Genomic DNA, 17,159 nt, shown 5'->3' on the forward strand with positions numbered 1-17,159 from the left:
TTGCATACTATCATCAGTAAGTGTTCAGAGTTTCAATTTTCATAAATGTCATCAATTTTAGTTTTCTTTACAGCTTCTTTGTTTGAGTCAGGCTCTAAGTAAGGTTCACATATAATGATTGGTTGATGTATCTCTTTCAATTTCTTTCCATCTGTAGATTCCCTCTCCATATCTCTTTCTTTTCCTCTCTAATTTTTAGAATGAAATTTAGAATAAAGATTTTCACATATCTACTATTTGATTACCTAGGGGTAATAAATAAGTAATAAATATTTTGTTTATTTCCTCTATTTACCAGTTTTCAAATGGAAGAGCTTCTCTAGCATTCTCTGAAAGGGACCAGTGAGTTTTCCTTTTCTGTATCACTCATGGATTGAAATATATTTATGTTTCAATGTGTTGCATTTGTCATCTTTATTTTTTATGATGAAATTTTCCATCTGCCCAGTGAGAACCTCTTCAAGTTGGTTCCTAAATTCTTTTGACGTTACCCTAGATGGTATTTGATCACTCCTCCTACCTGGTACAAGATTTTCCAGACCCGCCTTGTGCATTTGCTGCCCCAGATTTGGAGTCATCCATTTCTCCCTGGTTCCTTTTTGTGGTAAATGATATTTAGAGACCAAATCTAGGCAGTAGGGTTGCTCACTGCTACTAAGTTGGTCTTTGTTCCTGGGCCTTAGAACACTGATAGAACTGTAATTTTTTTTAATGGTAAAGTATATTATGAGCCTATATTTGTATTGCTTATTCAAATTCAGGACCATAAGACTTAGCCTCATTAATCTTTTATCTTTATTTATCCACAGTAAGATTCTTGGAATCTATCAATTCTAGAAATAAAAAGCATTAAAATATCACATTACTCATTTGCTTATTTTCCATTGTATATATAGTAGTCACAGAATAACATCTATAATTTGATTATCAAAAAAAAAAAAAAGTACATTGAGGGGTTTTTAAAAAAAGGTTTTTTGGCCAATTCTTCTTGTCCTTAGGGTATATCCCATTAGGTTATGTACAGTCAAATTACAGTGTTTTAAAGTCATTTGGAATTTTGTTCTGTGAAAGGATTCAACCAACTGGTTGCAAAGTCAGGTTCATTTTTTTTTTTAAGAAATTGCCCTCTTAAATTTTAATTGTGCTATATGTCCATTGATTCCTGATTATGTTCTCCATTTTTATTCTCTTGATTATTCTGTAAATTATTCACTGCTGTAATTTGAACTTTGCACAGACTTTTACACGGAACCCGATTTCCAGATCTTTCTTCTTTACTTGGTTATCCCACTGGTCAGACCGTGCGGCTCTTACTGCTTGCACATAATCCCAAGAAGAAAATATGGTTATATTGTAGGCAGTCTTTAACCTTGTTACATACATACTTGGCATGATTTAGGACATATTATTTCTCTGCCACCGTCTATCCCAAGATGGAAGAATGATTTTTCTGACTAAGCCTGGGAACAGATATTCCCATTTCAATAATGGGATGGCTAGGGAAGAGCTAGCCTTTTCTCCCAAAGTCACCTAGCAGACTGGTTGTTCATAACGGGATGCTTGCCTGGTCCTCTTTTCACCTCCCTACCAGGTATCTGCCATTTTTGGTAAAAGCTCACCCCCTTAGACAGGCCAAGGTAGATCAAAGATTTAGGAGAACTACTCATTTTATCCAGATCGTGGCACTATCTGCGTGAGCAGACCGTCTCAAAGTAGGTTCAGCATAACTATGCTAATTCCATGGGATGGCCGTGATGTTATACCGCAAAGCGTTCCAGAGTGAAATAAGTCTGGGAAATTCTGAAATTTAACAACTGCCGATCTCTCAGATGATGGTGTGCATTATGAGCTGAAGGGAGCAATAGCACACGTTTGTTTCTCAGGCTCACTTAACTATGAATCCATCCCAGCGTGTCATCAGGTGACATGCTGTGCTGGAAAATAAGCCTCCTTCTAGATTTCCCTTTACAGGACATAGGCGGGACAGAGGAACATGTTAACTAACGCCTGTCACAGGGATCCACTCAGCAGAATTCAGGTTCTGAGAGAATTCTCTGGGACACACGGCTTGGTTCCATCAGCAAGAACTTGAAAAAACAAAAAAGACAAGCGGTGGGAACCTATAGTCTGAAAGAGACAGGAGACATATCAACCAATCACAATATATGAACCTTATTAGGAAACAGATTCAAATAAATTGTAATAAGAAATAACTTAAAAGACAATAAAGGCAATGTGAACACAGACTAGATATTTAGTGATGTTAAAGGATTTTTGTTAAGTTTTTTATGTGATAATAGTAATATAGTTGTGGATTTTTCTTAGAGCTGTTATCTTTTAGAGATACATACTGAAATACTTATAAAGTATATGATACTTTTGATTTGCTTTGAATTAATATGAGTAGAGATGGTTATAATGGTGATAGTTGGTTATTGTGGTGATAAATTTTGAAGCTGGGTAATGGGTATGTTGTGTTCATTATACTAGATTATCTGCTTTTCTGTATATTTGAAAATTTACATGATAAAAACATTTTAAAAAGAAGACTGCCAGGACTTCCCTGGTGGTCCTGTGGTTAAGAATCCACCTTCCAATGCAGGGGACGTGGGTTCGATCCCTGGTTGGGGAACTAAAATCCTGCGCACCACAACCTGCATGCCACAACAAAGATCCCACAGCTGCAACTAAGACCCAACACAGCCAAATAAATAAAATTTAAATACATTACTTAAAAAAAAAAAAAAAAAAAAGAAGACTGCCAAATCTGTATCACTTTCACATGAGTTCCTTAGAAATCACTGAGGCCATAACTGATTTAAATTTCCTTGCTTAGTTTAGCCCAGTTTAGCTGCTCCAGCAGCTTTGTTCCCCAAAGAGGTCATCAGTGACATCCTCCTATATTTGGAAGAGTATCTCAAAGCCTTGCTTGTTTCTTTGCGATGTGGAAATGGAGTGGTGAGTGGCCCCAGAAGACACTGGTTGTCTAAATGGAGGCACGTGTGCCTGTAGGAAGCATTCTCTCTGCAGCCTCTGGTTTATAGGCCCCTGGTTGGAACATAGACAAGCAGATCGGACTTGTGCTACGTGCCCGGGAGCCAGTAGCACAAAGCAGTTAGGGGCAGGGCTCAAAGCAAGGAAGGTGGTGGTGCATTCCAACCAGAAAGGAAGTTCTTGTAAAAACTTCTGTCCCTGTTGCTGCAGTTTTAGCAAAATAAGATGTAAAATTTGTGGTTTTTTTAAAAGACAGTTTTATTTGAGCCAAACCATTTTAAGGTACGTTAAAAACCTCACCTCTTTTCTTCATTCTACACCCCTTCCTACCTCACTCCCTCCGATCCCCAAGCTGCTCACCACCCAGCCCCCCTTAGGCTAGTTTGTTGCCAGTCATGGTGCTGTCCACTCTGGAAAGTAGCAGGAAGAGCTGATAAGGTGCTGAGGACAGAAATCTCTGGTCTTATCTGTCTCCAGCACGCGGTGCCGAGAGTGCATCCTTTTCCTGTCCTCGGACAGGAGACATAAACCGACCATCTCCTGGCAGCAGGGACTTCAAACAGGGCTTGGGGGCCTGCCTCTACTTTCTGTAAGGCCAGAAAGGAGAAAGTGGCTCATTGCTTTTTTGAAGGTTGTTTTACTACCAGTAAAAATGTATGTTGTCTTCTAGATCAACAAACATAACTTCATAATAAGACACGAATTAAAAGAGCAGAAGAAAAGAAAAAGAAGCAAGGGCTGAGGGCAAGGGCTACCAAAACGACCAGAGCTGTTAAGTCACTGGGCTGTTTTGTTTGGTTAGACTTTTTGTAGGTTTGGCCCGAAGGATTAGATTTGGCTTTTTGTTTGTTGACAGATCAAGCAAATGGTTTTAAGAGCTTTTGTGATAATAAAAAATTGATACCCAGATGGCCCAGTGTTGGAGGAGAAGAGTGAAATATTGGTTCATTTTTCCTTCTGTCCCTCTGTTGTGGCAGGAAAGCAGAAATAACATTCTCTCCCAGATTTTCATCCTGTGATGTAATGAAAATAAGATGAAGAGGAACCTTCCTTTGGGTTTTAGTGCAGCTGGTGGCTGGTGAGGTACTTTGCTTCTTATGCTATAGTCTGGAGTGACCATGATAGGGACACAGGTGACATGGGTGTAGGCGTTACCATCTCCCCTCTGGGTCCTCCTTGGAGCCTCACCAGGTAGACCCAGAAGAGTCAGTCAACCTCACTTCATCCTCAGTCATCTGGATCCTCCAGTTTGCAATGCAAAACTTTACAGTATAGAAGAGACCAGGCTTGATACTTTGTTACCATTTTTGGAAGACATTGGTCACTGGCCAATACTCACAAACAGCCAATTGTTGGAATTCCAAAAGTTAATGACACCTTAAGAATTGTGCTTATTATATAATAGTAAAGGTCCAGTTTTATTCTTGCAAGTTTCTTAGTCTCCTGTTACTGAGTGCTGTGAAATTATCTAGGCTACAATGAATGTTAGAATTATAATGGACCTTAACAACATAGCTGTTGCTTTTCAAACTGTATTCCGTAAAGCCCCGAGCGTTCGTCAAAGATGCCTCGGGGGCCTTACAAAGGGAGAGGAGGGTCAGGACATGAGCTTTGGGTTCCCCCAACGCCACCTCAACCACTGTTCCCCTGGTGTGTTACACATTGGCCTTCTGTTTAAGATTTCGTCTGGAGAAAGGCACGCACTGCTAAAACCATGTTTGAAAAAAGGCACTGAGTAGCCCTCCTTCCTTGTTTTGCAAACGATTTGCTTCGAGGCCCAGAAAGTACAGTGACTTGTCCAAGATCACACATTCTGTCAGATGTGAGTCAGATTTCTTGACACCCAGGTCATGGCCACTTCTACTACACTGAACTTAGCACCTTTCTTTCTTTCCTTTGAGTATTTTATACCAGTGCCACTCAAAGTATCGTCCACAGGCCGGCCCGTGACAGGACAGAAATTGAGAGTAAGCATTTAGAAACTTTTATAGTAGTGTGATTAATTTTTAGAAATTGGATCTTGTGTTTTATATGTCTTTTTGAAATTTTGTTTTCTAATTTTTTTTTTTTTTTAACAAAAATCTTGGCCCACAATAGATCGGAGATTTTAAAAAGAAAAATAATTGGCCCTTCACCCCTGGTAGTTTGGGAAGCACTGTGATGCAGGGCATTGAATCTCCACAGAGGTTGAGCCAGTTATGGGCTGCAAACAAGAGGCAGGTCTTGCTTTAAGGAACTTTTTTGGATTCTGAGCAGGTAAGGAGGCAATATTACTTGTTCTTTTTCCTTAATATGTTTCTTGCTTATAAAATAAAATTACAGCTTGCATGAAACTAAGAGATGATATATTTAAATATATATGATAATATATGAGAAGAATTATGTATTTAATAGCAGTAGTAATGTTTAATTTTTATGAACTGTTTGGAATTGTAATCTCAGTTTAATTGGTTAGCGGTTTTGTTGAATGGAGTTGTATTGTAGTTGGTTTTCTTGTTTAGTTTCTGTCTATTCTAAAAAATAAATTCTCCTGATGTATTTTTCTTTTTAATTTTATTGTGGCCAGAACACTTACATGAGATCTACCCAGACCTTTTTATAATTTTTTTTTTTTTTAAACTGTGTGTTTCCCCCAGATGGGTGCTCCTGTCTGGGCCCCGGCCCTGGTCAAGTAAACAGTAGCTGCTGTAGCTGCTCAGTGGATGTTTATGAAGGACTGGATGGCCACAGCTTTGGACCTCAGCCTCCTCAAGATCTTATTTTTTTTGTATAATTTACTTTTATTACACGACTCAGTGATTTCAGGATTTTATCTAATTACTCTTACTAACTTAAATATCCTTTAAACATAGAATTATTTTGCCCTACCAAATTTACTCCTAGAAGTATTTTTAAAGTATTTGTTACTTTAGTTTCTGGTCAATTAAAAAGAGGTCTATATAACGATTAATCCCATATAGTATACAGGAGCTGAGGGAGAGGACTTTATTAATAACTTCATTCACCTGAATTAATTTACCTTTCTCTTCTTAGTAATCTTGACTATTCCAAATAACTATTCATACTCTATTCCTTGTTTCAGAATAGTAGGTTCTCTAAAATCTTCAAAAGATGCTATGCTTTCTATAATAAGGAGCCTAAATTTGAGTTGTTAATGATTCCTAAGCGATTTTCAAGTCAGTGGAGTAAAGGTGGAAGAGACAGGCCCTTCGTCAGCCTCTGCTTCTGCTTTTGGAGGCTCAGGCATTAGCCTTCAACTACTTATAAAAGCTTTTTGTCCTGTCTCCAGAGAGCAGGGAACAGAACCAGTTGACCTAGAATCATAAACGATAGCCAGTTTGGATTATTTTTAGGCTTCAATCAAAGAAATTGGTACCTGTGTCACATTGATCATTTCTAGCTTTGGAGGAGGCTCGTTTATCTTGTAACGGCCAATGTGTTGTGAAATGTTGTCACATGGATCACTGCAACTTTCCAGGCCTTAAGACTGTTGAGGGAGGCAGGAAACCTGCTCCTTTTTTCTTTTCCCTCTCTTTCCGCAGAGGCTGTATGACTCTTGTCAGTAGCTCTGATGTCAGTTGCTTGAGAGAGGTTGTTGCCATGGAGAACCATCCTTTTAAAACATGTTTATGTTGGCTTTTCGTAATGAGTGGTAATTTGAGCAGCTGATGAGGCAAGTGGAAAAAAGAAAATGAACGGCTTTGTTAGCATTGGCCTTCCCACGAGGAATTTGGCATTATTTGTATTTCTTTGCTGTTGTCCAGGGAAAAACAAGCTATTCTGTCCCTTCCAGTTCCCCATTATCTTCTCTGAGATGTCCAGTTCATTTATCTGAGTCTGTAAATCCAGGCAGGGTTCTAACGCCTAACGTTAGGGAGGTATCTGCCTGCTTGCAGTGGGTTGGGAGTTCTCTTTGATGTCAGATCACTTCGTAAGCAAACTTCGTCCTTGTCTGCCAGAAGTCAAACGGCAGATGGCAGCCCTCTCTACCCCTCACTAGCATAATTCAGTAAATTAACAAGAGACTGAGATTGAGAACTTCATCAAAACCCAGAGCCCTCCAACCAACTCGGTGTGTGTGTGTGTGTGTGTGTGTGTGTGTGTGTGTGTGTGTGTGTGTGTACTTCACATGCATCTAACATTTCCAAAAAGCAGATTATATTTCATAATAAATTTATTCATTCAGCAAATATTTACATAGCATCTGTTTACTTATATACTAGAGAGAAAACAAATTGTTTTTACTGATGAAATTCAAAACTTTATTTATGGACACTGATATGTGAAATTCACATAGTTTTCATATGTCATGAAATAGTCTTCCTTTGATTCTCCCTCCCCTCCCTCCCCCCATTTAAAATGTAAAAACCATTCTTAGCTTGTGAGGTATACGAAGATTGGCAGCAGCCAGATTTGGCCCTTGGGGCATACTTTGCCAGCCATGTTCTAGAGAGAGCCCTCCTGGAACCCCTGCACAGGTCCTGGGTTCCTAGAACCTGTTTGCATGAGCATTCACACACTGTACACATGTACACACTCACATAAAGTTAAGAGTTGCCGTGTAATTCTAGTTCTGTTGTTGTATTTTTTATTTTTAACCCCTCTTCAAATCAAAACGTCCCGTCAGTCAGTGGAGTCTTGTATTTGTTTTTAACTCTTGTGATGCTTGCTAATCCTGCAAGTGATTGTGTTTCCCAGGCAGATTCCATGAGGCTGGTTATTTCTGAGACTTTGTGTGTTTATCCTAACTCCAGATGTGAGTGAGTGAATGATATCTTGAAAAAAACACCAGATTTTACCCCTGAGTAAACTTGTGAGTGCAAAAATAGCTCATTGTCAGTGAAACAGTGTTTTCAATCATGTGGAAACCAAAAAGGTGCCATAGAAAGCAAGAGAAGAAATGCTGACCTAGTCGCACCATCCCTGGTTTATGACCAGCATGTTGGTCACTCCTTGCTCAACCTCTGCAGGCAAACCATTCCGATGACTCCCGGGAAGGCACAGCTCCCCAGGTTGTGTGATCAGCTCGAGATAACACGTAGGCTGCACCCTAACAACCTGCTGCCGGGGGCTTCTCGTGGAACTGGATCCACCTGCTTTTCTTCTCAGAATGATCTCCTGACTTTGCCTCAGATGTACTCTAGAACTCTCTTGCTTTCCAGCCTCTTCTTTTGATGGCAAGAACAGTCAACCCATGCATGTTATTTTATTGCTGATGTTCAGCCCGCCCCACATCATGCATGTGATAGTTCCATAAAACACAGCACCTCATTTTTCCGACTTACCTAATCTTCCAGAAGGTGACATGGTAACGTGTGGAATAACAGACCAGAAGAGACATGTATGGATCGTTTGCTGAGCTGTGCATCGCTCAGGGCCACAGGGAGTGATGGGCTGGTCACACTAAAAGTCACTGGGGTGCACCTGCAGCAGTTAGCAAAGCGATTTGCACTGTGAGGCAAGGCGGCATCTGATTAGAAGGGAGTGGCTCCATCTGGGTGGGACGACTGTCCGCTGCAGAATGCTGCTTCTCTCTTCGCTTGCCACCCTTCCAAGCCCCTTCTAGTCATGAGCCCCGCCTGGCACGCCGGGGAACCTGTGCTGGCAAATACAAAGCTTCTGGTCCAGCGGGGAGGGCAGTGCTTCCCAGCCTGGGTCTGCCCGGCTTGCTGTCTTTGGTGCTTTCCTGGGGCGCTCACCGGGGGTTGGTTCTTCATGAGAGGCTGTGCTGAACACAAATGAAATAGGAATGATTTCTGCCCTCAAGGAACTTAAAAATTCCTGGGGAAGATGCTTAGAAAGCAAATTATACAAAACCAGAAAGTAGAAGTAACCAATTGCTAGTCGCAGTAGTAAACAAGAGTGGTTGTTCACGGGGGACCAGCTTCTTGAAGGAGGCAGCTCTGCACTTGATCTTTAAGGGAGTGACGCACACAGCTGTGTATGAAGGATCTGGAAGAGCGTCGCGGGTGACCGCGGCAGCGCCTTCGGCTCCCTCTGTTGGCGAAGGGTTTCGTGCTCACGTGTCCGGGCACCCCCTCACCTCAGCACTGCCCCCATCTTGACGGGTCATGAAATGGCTTCATACCTGAACTCATCACTGTCCTAAGTGGACGGGCGCAATTTCTGCCTCCCAGGAGACGTCAAGACATAACTTGTGTTTGTCAGAGCTGTCCTGCCGGAAAGTTTAGGAAAGATGCAAGTGTTCTTTCAAGCTACTCACTTGCCAAGCTTTCTTAACTCTTCACAGACTAATCCAGCACAAGCTGACGACACGGGCTGGGGTGGAAGCGTGCGTTTGTTCATCACAAGCAGTAGTTCTCAGAGCTAGTGACCCCGTTGCTAAGTCCATTACCCTTGAGCTCTGGGTGTCTGCTTTTTCTTTCCATGAGAAAGTTCATTGAAGGATTACTATTGCAGCCTGTATCTCAACGTGGAACTCAAAAGGCTTCAGTCATCTTGTCACTTAAGATCGGCAGTGACGTGAGAAAGGCTGGTGAGCTAAAGTGTGTGCCTTTGAAACCTCATCCTGGACTGTATGCTTATCATAACTGGTAGATTTTATGCTTATGGTGCACCTGCCCCAAACATCTCTCTAAATTCTCTGTCCAAGCTGCTGTGTTTCCCTGCCCCAAGAGTTACTAACAACATTCTTCTGAGAATAGTAAAGAGAATCCTCTGTATTTGGGCAGTTCACTGTTAATCCATCTCAGTAGACATGTTTGAATGACACCGAGGACTGGGAACCCAGAAGGGCTTGAGCAGCTAGCTCACTGAGCTGCAAAGCCTCTAGGCAGAGTACCTAAAAGAAGCGAAGAACAAACTCATGACATTCTGTAGCCATTTGAGAAAAGGCGACATGCATCTTTCAGGCACCTGAGATGACTGTTGTATATGATAGCTAATTTCTTAAGTGTCTCTCTCTGCAAGGTCTTGTGTCCTTTGCATCCAACTCTTCCCGCCCCCCGCCCCTACCCCATTTGTAATTCAGAATCGCCAGAGATAGGTTTAGGCCTTAAGATTTTCCAGCTCTAATTATAAAACTCTTAAGCCTGGTTTCAGGCTATTTTTTTTATTTATATGAATTGCAAACTAGATAATAGAGTATTTTTCTATTTGGAAAGTAGTATCTATTTCTTGTGGCCTTTTTTTCGACCTGAAGTTTTAGCATCAGTTAACTTCTACCTCATCAAGTTGAGCATGGACCAATTGATATATACTTCAGTGTTGGGATGATTTCTGAAGAGAGAAACGGTGACAGGTGGGTCTGTGTGATGCAGGCCGGAAGTCGGGATGCCGTCGTGGAGGGAGGATGGGCCCTGCGCCTGGCAACCTTGGGCCAAATCCTACTTCTGCCAGCTCCCACCGTCAGGCCTTCTGAATATTAGGTGCTTTGAGCTTCGGTTTCTACCCCTGTCAAGGTGGGGTGACATACGATAATAAGTGATTGCCACACTGAAGGCATCCAAGAAATGATAGCCGCTTTCTTCAGTGCACCGGGCTGCGGGCACTCTGGGTCAAGTCTCCACACATGATGGAGGGAGTAGTCCCGCCGGGCTCTTCTGGCTTTAAACCACTGACGTTCTGTGAGCTGGGGAACAGTCCTCCTGGGTTCTGACCCTCAGAGTGTTTATTGGTTGGGGTAGAAATTAAGGCCCTTGCTATCGCTTGGGAAAATCCATCGTCAAATGTTCTTTTAAACACATGCTGTACACTCATAGGTTCTGAAAGAAACGAGAACACTGCGGGGTTTTCTGAGACAGACAAGATTAACCCACGAAACAATGTTTTAGAACAACACAGACTATTTCATTTTATATTTTTAAAAGGGTGGCTTTTAAAATATATGGAAAATAATTCAAGATTCTCAATGTAGCTTTGGATCTTTCTTTTTAATTAACAAAAAGGGAGGTAGGGTAGTGGATATATTACAAATTTAGGGAGAAACCTTTTAAACTGTTTTGTTGATTCCCTTACCGTTTCCCCTCATTGACTGAACTGTGTCTTTGGAAAGCTTCTTCGTCTTAGTTGCACTGCATGCCCTCGGATATGCACAGCTACAGGCGACATGTCCCTTCCCCAGCTGAGTGAGGAGACCGGTGAACTGACGGGACGTCACGGCCAACAGAAAGGCTGGAGGTTCCACAGAGAGACCCCTACCTAGCTCCTACTATAGAGACTCTGTCCCTCCCTGTCCCCGGGGGAAAGCCTGACTTTGTCCTTGTGTATGCTGTGACTGGACAGCTATTTTATCTCTTGGCATTCAAGCAGGACTTAAGGAATCTTAGACTGTAGAGGCATGAAGCTGAGGGAGAGATTGCCAGGTCATTCGTTCCAGAAACCCATCACATTTCTGCTTCCATCCGGATAGCTTCATTGGTATTTTCCTGACTCTCTGCCTCTTGAGAACACAAATTTAGGGTATGTAAAGGATCAGTGGAGACTTTCAAGCCAAGGTATATAAAAAGAGAACCTTCAAAACCTTAAGCACAAAATGGGAATTTATTATCATTTTAAAAGTTCCAACTTCTTACTACCTTTCTTAGAAATATTGGGATGATTTCCAGGACTTAGGTTTAAAATAGATTCATATTCCAGTTAGTAGTCACCCCAGTTTTTTGCTTTTATTGATTTTAGCTTCTAATATATAGTGTCAATTCTTTTAAATGAATGCTTGCCAATTATTCGTTGCAAAATAGTGTTTGGCCCTTCCTGTTCTCCTAAGTGGTATTACTAGATCTGCTGCCCAGCTGTGTGCTCTCTTACAGGTGCTGTAAAATATTCTCCGTGGATGGGCTTGTAGGTGCATTGCCATCACTCCTGCATCTTGGCCTGACAGTTGGGGTGATAGTCGTCTGCGAGCCGAGCTCATCTGCTACCCGCTTATACAGCCTCACTATCCCTCCTCTGCTGTCTGGTGTCACAGAGGAATGGTCAGCCCAAATGTCATTTCAGAGTTCAGTAAATTTTAGACTTTAAAGTCTAATTTAATCTATTATTTGACTTGATTAGTAACTGAGACCCAGAGAGGTTATGGGATTTATCTAAGGCCCTCCATTAGTTAATAGCAGGAATTAGAATTTTAAAAGAAAAGGTTTCCTAAATCCCTAAGCTTAAATCAAATGTTCGGTAAGATCATTAGTTAACCATACCTCCCTTGCTGGTATTTTGTATGGAACAGGAAGTTTTCAAGTTATTTGTAAATTTATTTTACTAGTTTTTAGAACACTGTTAGCAAATTGGGATTCTCAAAGTTTATGAAGCAGTGAAAGTCACATTTGGTATTACAGATTTTTTTGTGTGTGTGTGGTTGCATTATACGTTTAGTGGAAATGTGGGAAGAAGCGAGTTTGTTGCTATTTCAGAGTACTAAAAAGTTGCCGGTGCTTTTCGCAGTACTTGTTCACTTTGAAGAAGAGACCAGATATGAAAAGTATTCGTTTTCTTAAAAAGGTGTACATTGTTCACATTCATGCATTCATGGCTGAGAATATAGAAACAGGAATTGTGATCACTGTAGTAAAACTGGGTTTATGATTTATAAAGTCATGAAATATGAGACCTGGGCTTTGCTTCTACAGCAGTCACGTCTGCAACCTATTCCTCCTTTGTTTCCATGGTTTTCAAAACAGGTACATTCCTGGAGTGTGGGAGGCTGTCCGCCACTCTCCCCTGCAAGGCATTGTTTTGCCTCCACTTCCCTTGGGTGCCGGCACCTCTCTGGCTTGTCTCCACGCCCCGCTGAGCTTGATGTGCAGTGGCCCATGATTATTAAAACCCTTATCACCAGAGGACCTGATTACGAGCAGAGTTATCTTCTAGGATTAGAAAGGCCCGCAGAGTTCAACAAGTGACTCAAAAATGATCTTGTATTTTCTAGTAATTAAAAGTGTGATTAATACCAGTAATTAGTTCCTGTGATTTAACTGTTAAAAGCAGGAATTCAGAAGGTAATAAACAGGTGAACGAGGTAAGGAGCCATAGAATATGACTCGGATTTGAGTTCCTAAGACACAGATACGCTCCAGAGGAGTTGGCCCATATAAGACAAACTCCTTTCATACTGTGAAGCTAAGTGAGACCTATTTTATGTAAACAGGCCTCCTTCATGGAGACTTGCCGTGTGTGGCCGTGCGCCGTTACTAAATGGAAGGCAAGACCTTTCTTGTCCATCAGGCGGGGATTGGCTGGGATCAGGAGAGCCTTGAGAAGATTTTTCATCCTGCTGTGCAAAATTTCAGCTCTTTTTCAACATTTGAGGAACAAAAAGACAAAGTGACCTTGTTTTTTTGGCTCCTGTGGCAGCTATTTTTAAATTTTTCTCAAAATTACCTCATGGGATTCCAGCCAAAATTGAATATTGATAGATAACATTTAAAAAGCTCATTTGGTTTATTCCACATGTTCTGCATTTTACCTTTTGAAATTTAAGAAACTGACTACGTGATTTTGTGTTTTTAGCCCTGAGTAAAATAAGGTTTGTGCTGATTGGATAAGCTGTGATGTTGTTGGTGAGGTACCCTTTGGGGAGAGCTCTCTGGGTCAGCGGCCATTCAGAGCCCAATTGCCCACTGATATAATATTGATTCACCCGAAATTTCAGACGGGAGGCTACTTTGATCCCACTGAGCTGGGTTTCGAGTGCTGCAGTAACAAGAAAATACATGGTCCAGTTATATGTGTGGTTGTAATAAAGCTAGCTGCACAAGCAGAGCTTTGCCCACCCAGTTCAGAATAATTTTCAGACTCCTAATTTGGAAACTGATTTATTCAGAAAACTGTTTTCCCACCCCATGAAAGGGTCGGACCACCCATCTCGTCCTGTGCGAGTAAGTGAATGTGAAGGGGGAAGCCAGGTAATTATGAAAACCTAAGTTTTAGTGTACTTGTTTAAGGGCTTGATTATTTTAAAAGACTGTGGGCAGAATTATTCCAGACACTGACCTTACTTAAAGCACAGTCCTTACATGTTTCCATTTGAAGGTGCTTCCTTTTTCACGCACACGTTTTCATCTCCTTACTGCCAGCCTGCCACAACCTATACGGTGTGATACCAGCATTTGATTTTTTATCCCAGCCTGTTAAGTTAGGATTCTTTTTCTCTTCTCAAGCCTTACAACTGAGTGTATTTATGTAAAATTAAAATGTAAACCACACTTAATCCCGGTGGTTATGAGTGAGTAATTCCTCCATTTAGAAGCAGACGGACACAGCCATGGATGTCTAGTTCACGGCAGTGTAGGGGGGGGGGCGTCTCATGTCTCCCACCCCCAGCTGAGGGCAGAGGGCACCCCAGCTCTCCTGTTCCTTCCGGGAGGAGGGGGGCACACGGGCCCTTCCAGCCCTGGTGCCTCCTCTCTCGAGCGGCTGCCAGAGGGCCACGCTCTGGACACACCAGGGTCGAGGCTGGCACGTGGCTCCTGGTTTAGCAGGGGCTCCCATATACGCATGGCGTCTGAGCTTGTGGGTCAGGGCGCAAAGGTCTGTGTATCCACAGCGAGACCAAGTAGGTGTCTGACGACACCCCAGAGCTCCGGGCTTTTAGGGTCCTTGTTTCTGATGGTGACTCTAGGAACTTCGTTGCCATGTATAAGGTTGTTGCCAAGGAGCCGTTCTGTCAGAATGGCGTCCAGGTGACTCACCATCTACCTTGTGAAGTTAGCCTCCGACTCCCTGGCCTCCCACCCCATACGGCCCTCAGCTGGTGCGCGTGGCCATCTCATTCCACACCTTGCAGCTCAGCTCTACCCGACGGCCGGCGAGGAGTCCAGGAGAAGCCCGGCCCCCCAGCCACGTGGTCTCCGGGCTGCCGAGGGCGCGGGGCTCCGGGTGGTGGTGAGTAATTAGCTGATGCATAACCGGTGTTACTCTTTTCCCCACCTCAGGACCACCCCAGTCCTGACGCTGCAGAGGGGACTGACATCTCCCCCATGACCACCAGTGCCTTCACCATCCGCGAGTACTTTGCCAGGCGCATGGCGGAGCGCAAGAGTAAGGCGCAGGGCACGGCCGTGGGGCCAGAGGCTTCAGAGACCCCAGTGGAAAGGAAAGCAGGGAAGAAAAGAAAGAAAGAGTCGAAAGATAAAAATGTGGAAAATTGCACCCACCCCAAGGCCAAGAAGAAGGGAGACCAAGTTGAGTGGCAGCTGGGAGACCCCCGTTGGGATGAGAATTCTGGTGCTGCTTCTGAGGCTGGAGAGGGTTGCGTGGGGCCACTCGATGACCGGGACTCTCCCTCGAAGCCCAGAAAAAGGAAAGAAAAGAAAAGGGGACAGAAGCAAGCTGAGACAGCAGAGGATGGTACGCTAGATGAAACACCAGTGAAAAAGAGGAGGAAGAAGAAGAAAGGTTCCAAATAAATTCTCTGGAGCCAGGGCCTCCCGGCTCCTCAGCTGTCAGGGCGCTGCTGGGGCAAACTCCCTGGCCCGAAGTCGGAGCCGGTTCACCCCGGGAGCCGTGCACAGCCTCTGACACGCCCGGCCCTGCTGCGTCTCGCCCTCGCGCCTTCCCAAATCAGATTCCCAGAACTTCTTAGTGTCCCAAATCATGGCTCTCAGAAACAAATAAATTTCTTTTTTAGACTCTGAGTCCACCGTATTTATTCCCCTTCATGTGACTACATCATTATGTGCACGCGCATGTGTGTGTAGGTCTCTCACAGTCTGTATTTGCTCTTGGTTTCTTTCAGTAACAGTGAACTGTGCTTCCTTCTGAAGGAGTCAGTCTAATTAAAGGATTAAGAGGCAATAGTTTGCATTCAGATAGCTCTTTTTGTTCTATAGCCAACCATATGTTTCTGCCAAGTTGGTTTTATATCATTACATTCCCAAATCAGAGAGTTGTTTTGGTCTGGTTTGGTTTGCTTTTGATGGGGAAATTGTTTTAATGCCGTCCTTTCCACTAAGCAGTGGCAGCCGTGTATTTTGAGGAGTTTAAGAGGTGAGCTGACGGTGGGGGCAGTTTAACTTCCCAGCTCTCACAGGAGCCCTCTTGCGGTTCCTCAGCGAGAGTCGGTGGTCGGATATGTTTCCATTAGGTGTCCTCAAGGACAGCTGCCCTAGAGTGGACTCCTCCTTAACGGTAACCATCAGGAGATCCTCAGGAAGTTAAAAAAAACCCGAGACTCTAAGGTTATGAAATTCATTTCATCTAGATTGGGACTGCCTTGTGAAAGTTCCTAAAAGTATAAATATCACATAAAGAGTAAAAGATACCTTCAGTCCTGCTCACGGCAAATGGTGCCACCTCCTGTGTTGATACTGCCTCTGCCACACCCCGGCGTGTCTCCCTGTGTGCAGGTTAAACTCTCCCCGTGCGGGTTTCCCCGGAAAACTGCAGACACCTTCACACCCTCTTTGGGACACAGAATGCAGAAGAGAGCGCATGTTTAAGATTTAGAGGTCCGGCACTGTGGTTTCCTCTCTTCTGCTGTCTTTGTTCTCTTGACCTCTCCCTTCTTTTCTTTTTCATCCTTTCCCCCTTTTACCCCCTCTTCCTTGCTCCCCCTGCAAATTTTCAGTTCCCAGTTTTCTCTTACCCCTTGCTGGCTGCCTGCTCCCGGTCCTGCAGACCTTTCGGGAACTCGGAGGATGTGGTACAAGGGCGGGTCGTGTGCTGCCTTCCACCTGATTTATAGATGCTCCTGGGTAACAGTAACGAAAACTCACTACAACCTGATGAGCTTTTGCCCTGGATTTTAACCCTTGTAGTCACACATTAGATATGAAGCATGGCCCCAAGTTTCTTAAAACTGAGAAAATATATGAAGAATGTTTGATTTTAGTCTCCTAAGAATTCTGAATGGTGCTAATTGTTTACAAGGATACACACGCACACACCTCACAGAGAAAATTCTTATGAATTCAGAGCCTGAGTTCTAGTTTCTGAGTTTATTGTGGCCCTCAGAGTTTAGAATCCCAGGCAAGGTCCAGTCTAATAAAGCACCAAAGATTTTTAAAGTCACTTTTCTTCACAGAGGGCACATGCCCAAGTTATCTGTGCTTGTTCTATCTTGTATATGAAACTAGAGTTCCAAAAGAACTAGAGTTCCAGAAGGGAGTTCCGGAAAGAAACTAGAGTTCCAGAAGGAAGTGGGTATGTATGAAACCTAAAGAGAATTATCTCTCTCTCTCTCTCTCTCTCTCTCTCTCTATATATATATATAT

The 17,159-nt window shown here is 43.1% G+C and overlaps 1 protein-coding gene across 3 annotated transcripts in view; it reads left to right on the plus strand.

The window, feature by feature from the left end:
- Nucleotides 1-15,581, plus strand: part of PINX1 (PIN2 (TERF1) interacting telomerase inhibitor 1) — a 79,480-nt gene extending 63,899 nt beyond the window's left edge. For all 3 annotated transcript variants that reach the window (XM_082402885.1, XM_082402886.1, XM_082402887.1), the window contains one exon: nucleotides 14,880-15,581. In XM_082402885.1, coding sequence (XP_082259011.1) covers nucleotides 14,880-15,353 — 474 coding nt within the window. In that variant the 3' untranslated portion in view covers nucleotides 15,354-15,581. The remainder of the gene's footprint in view (nucleotides 1-14,879) is intronic.
- Nucleotides 15,582-17,159: the final 1,578 nt, after the last annotated feature.

The sequence above is a fragment of the Balaenoptera borealis genome, assembly GCF_965194805.1.
Source record: "Balaenoptera borealis genome assembly, chromosome: 8".
In the NCBI taxonomy this organism is placed as follows: domain Eukaryota; kingdom Metazoa; phylum Chordata; class Mammalia; order Artiodactyla; family Balaenopteridae; genus Balaenoptera; species Balaenoptera borealis.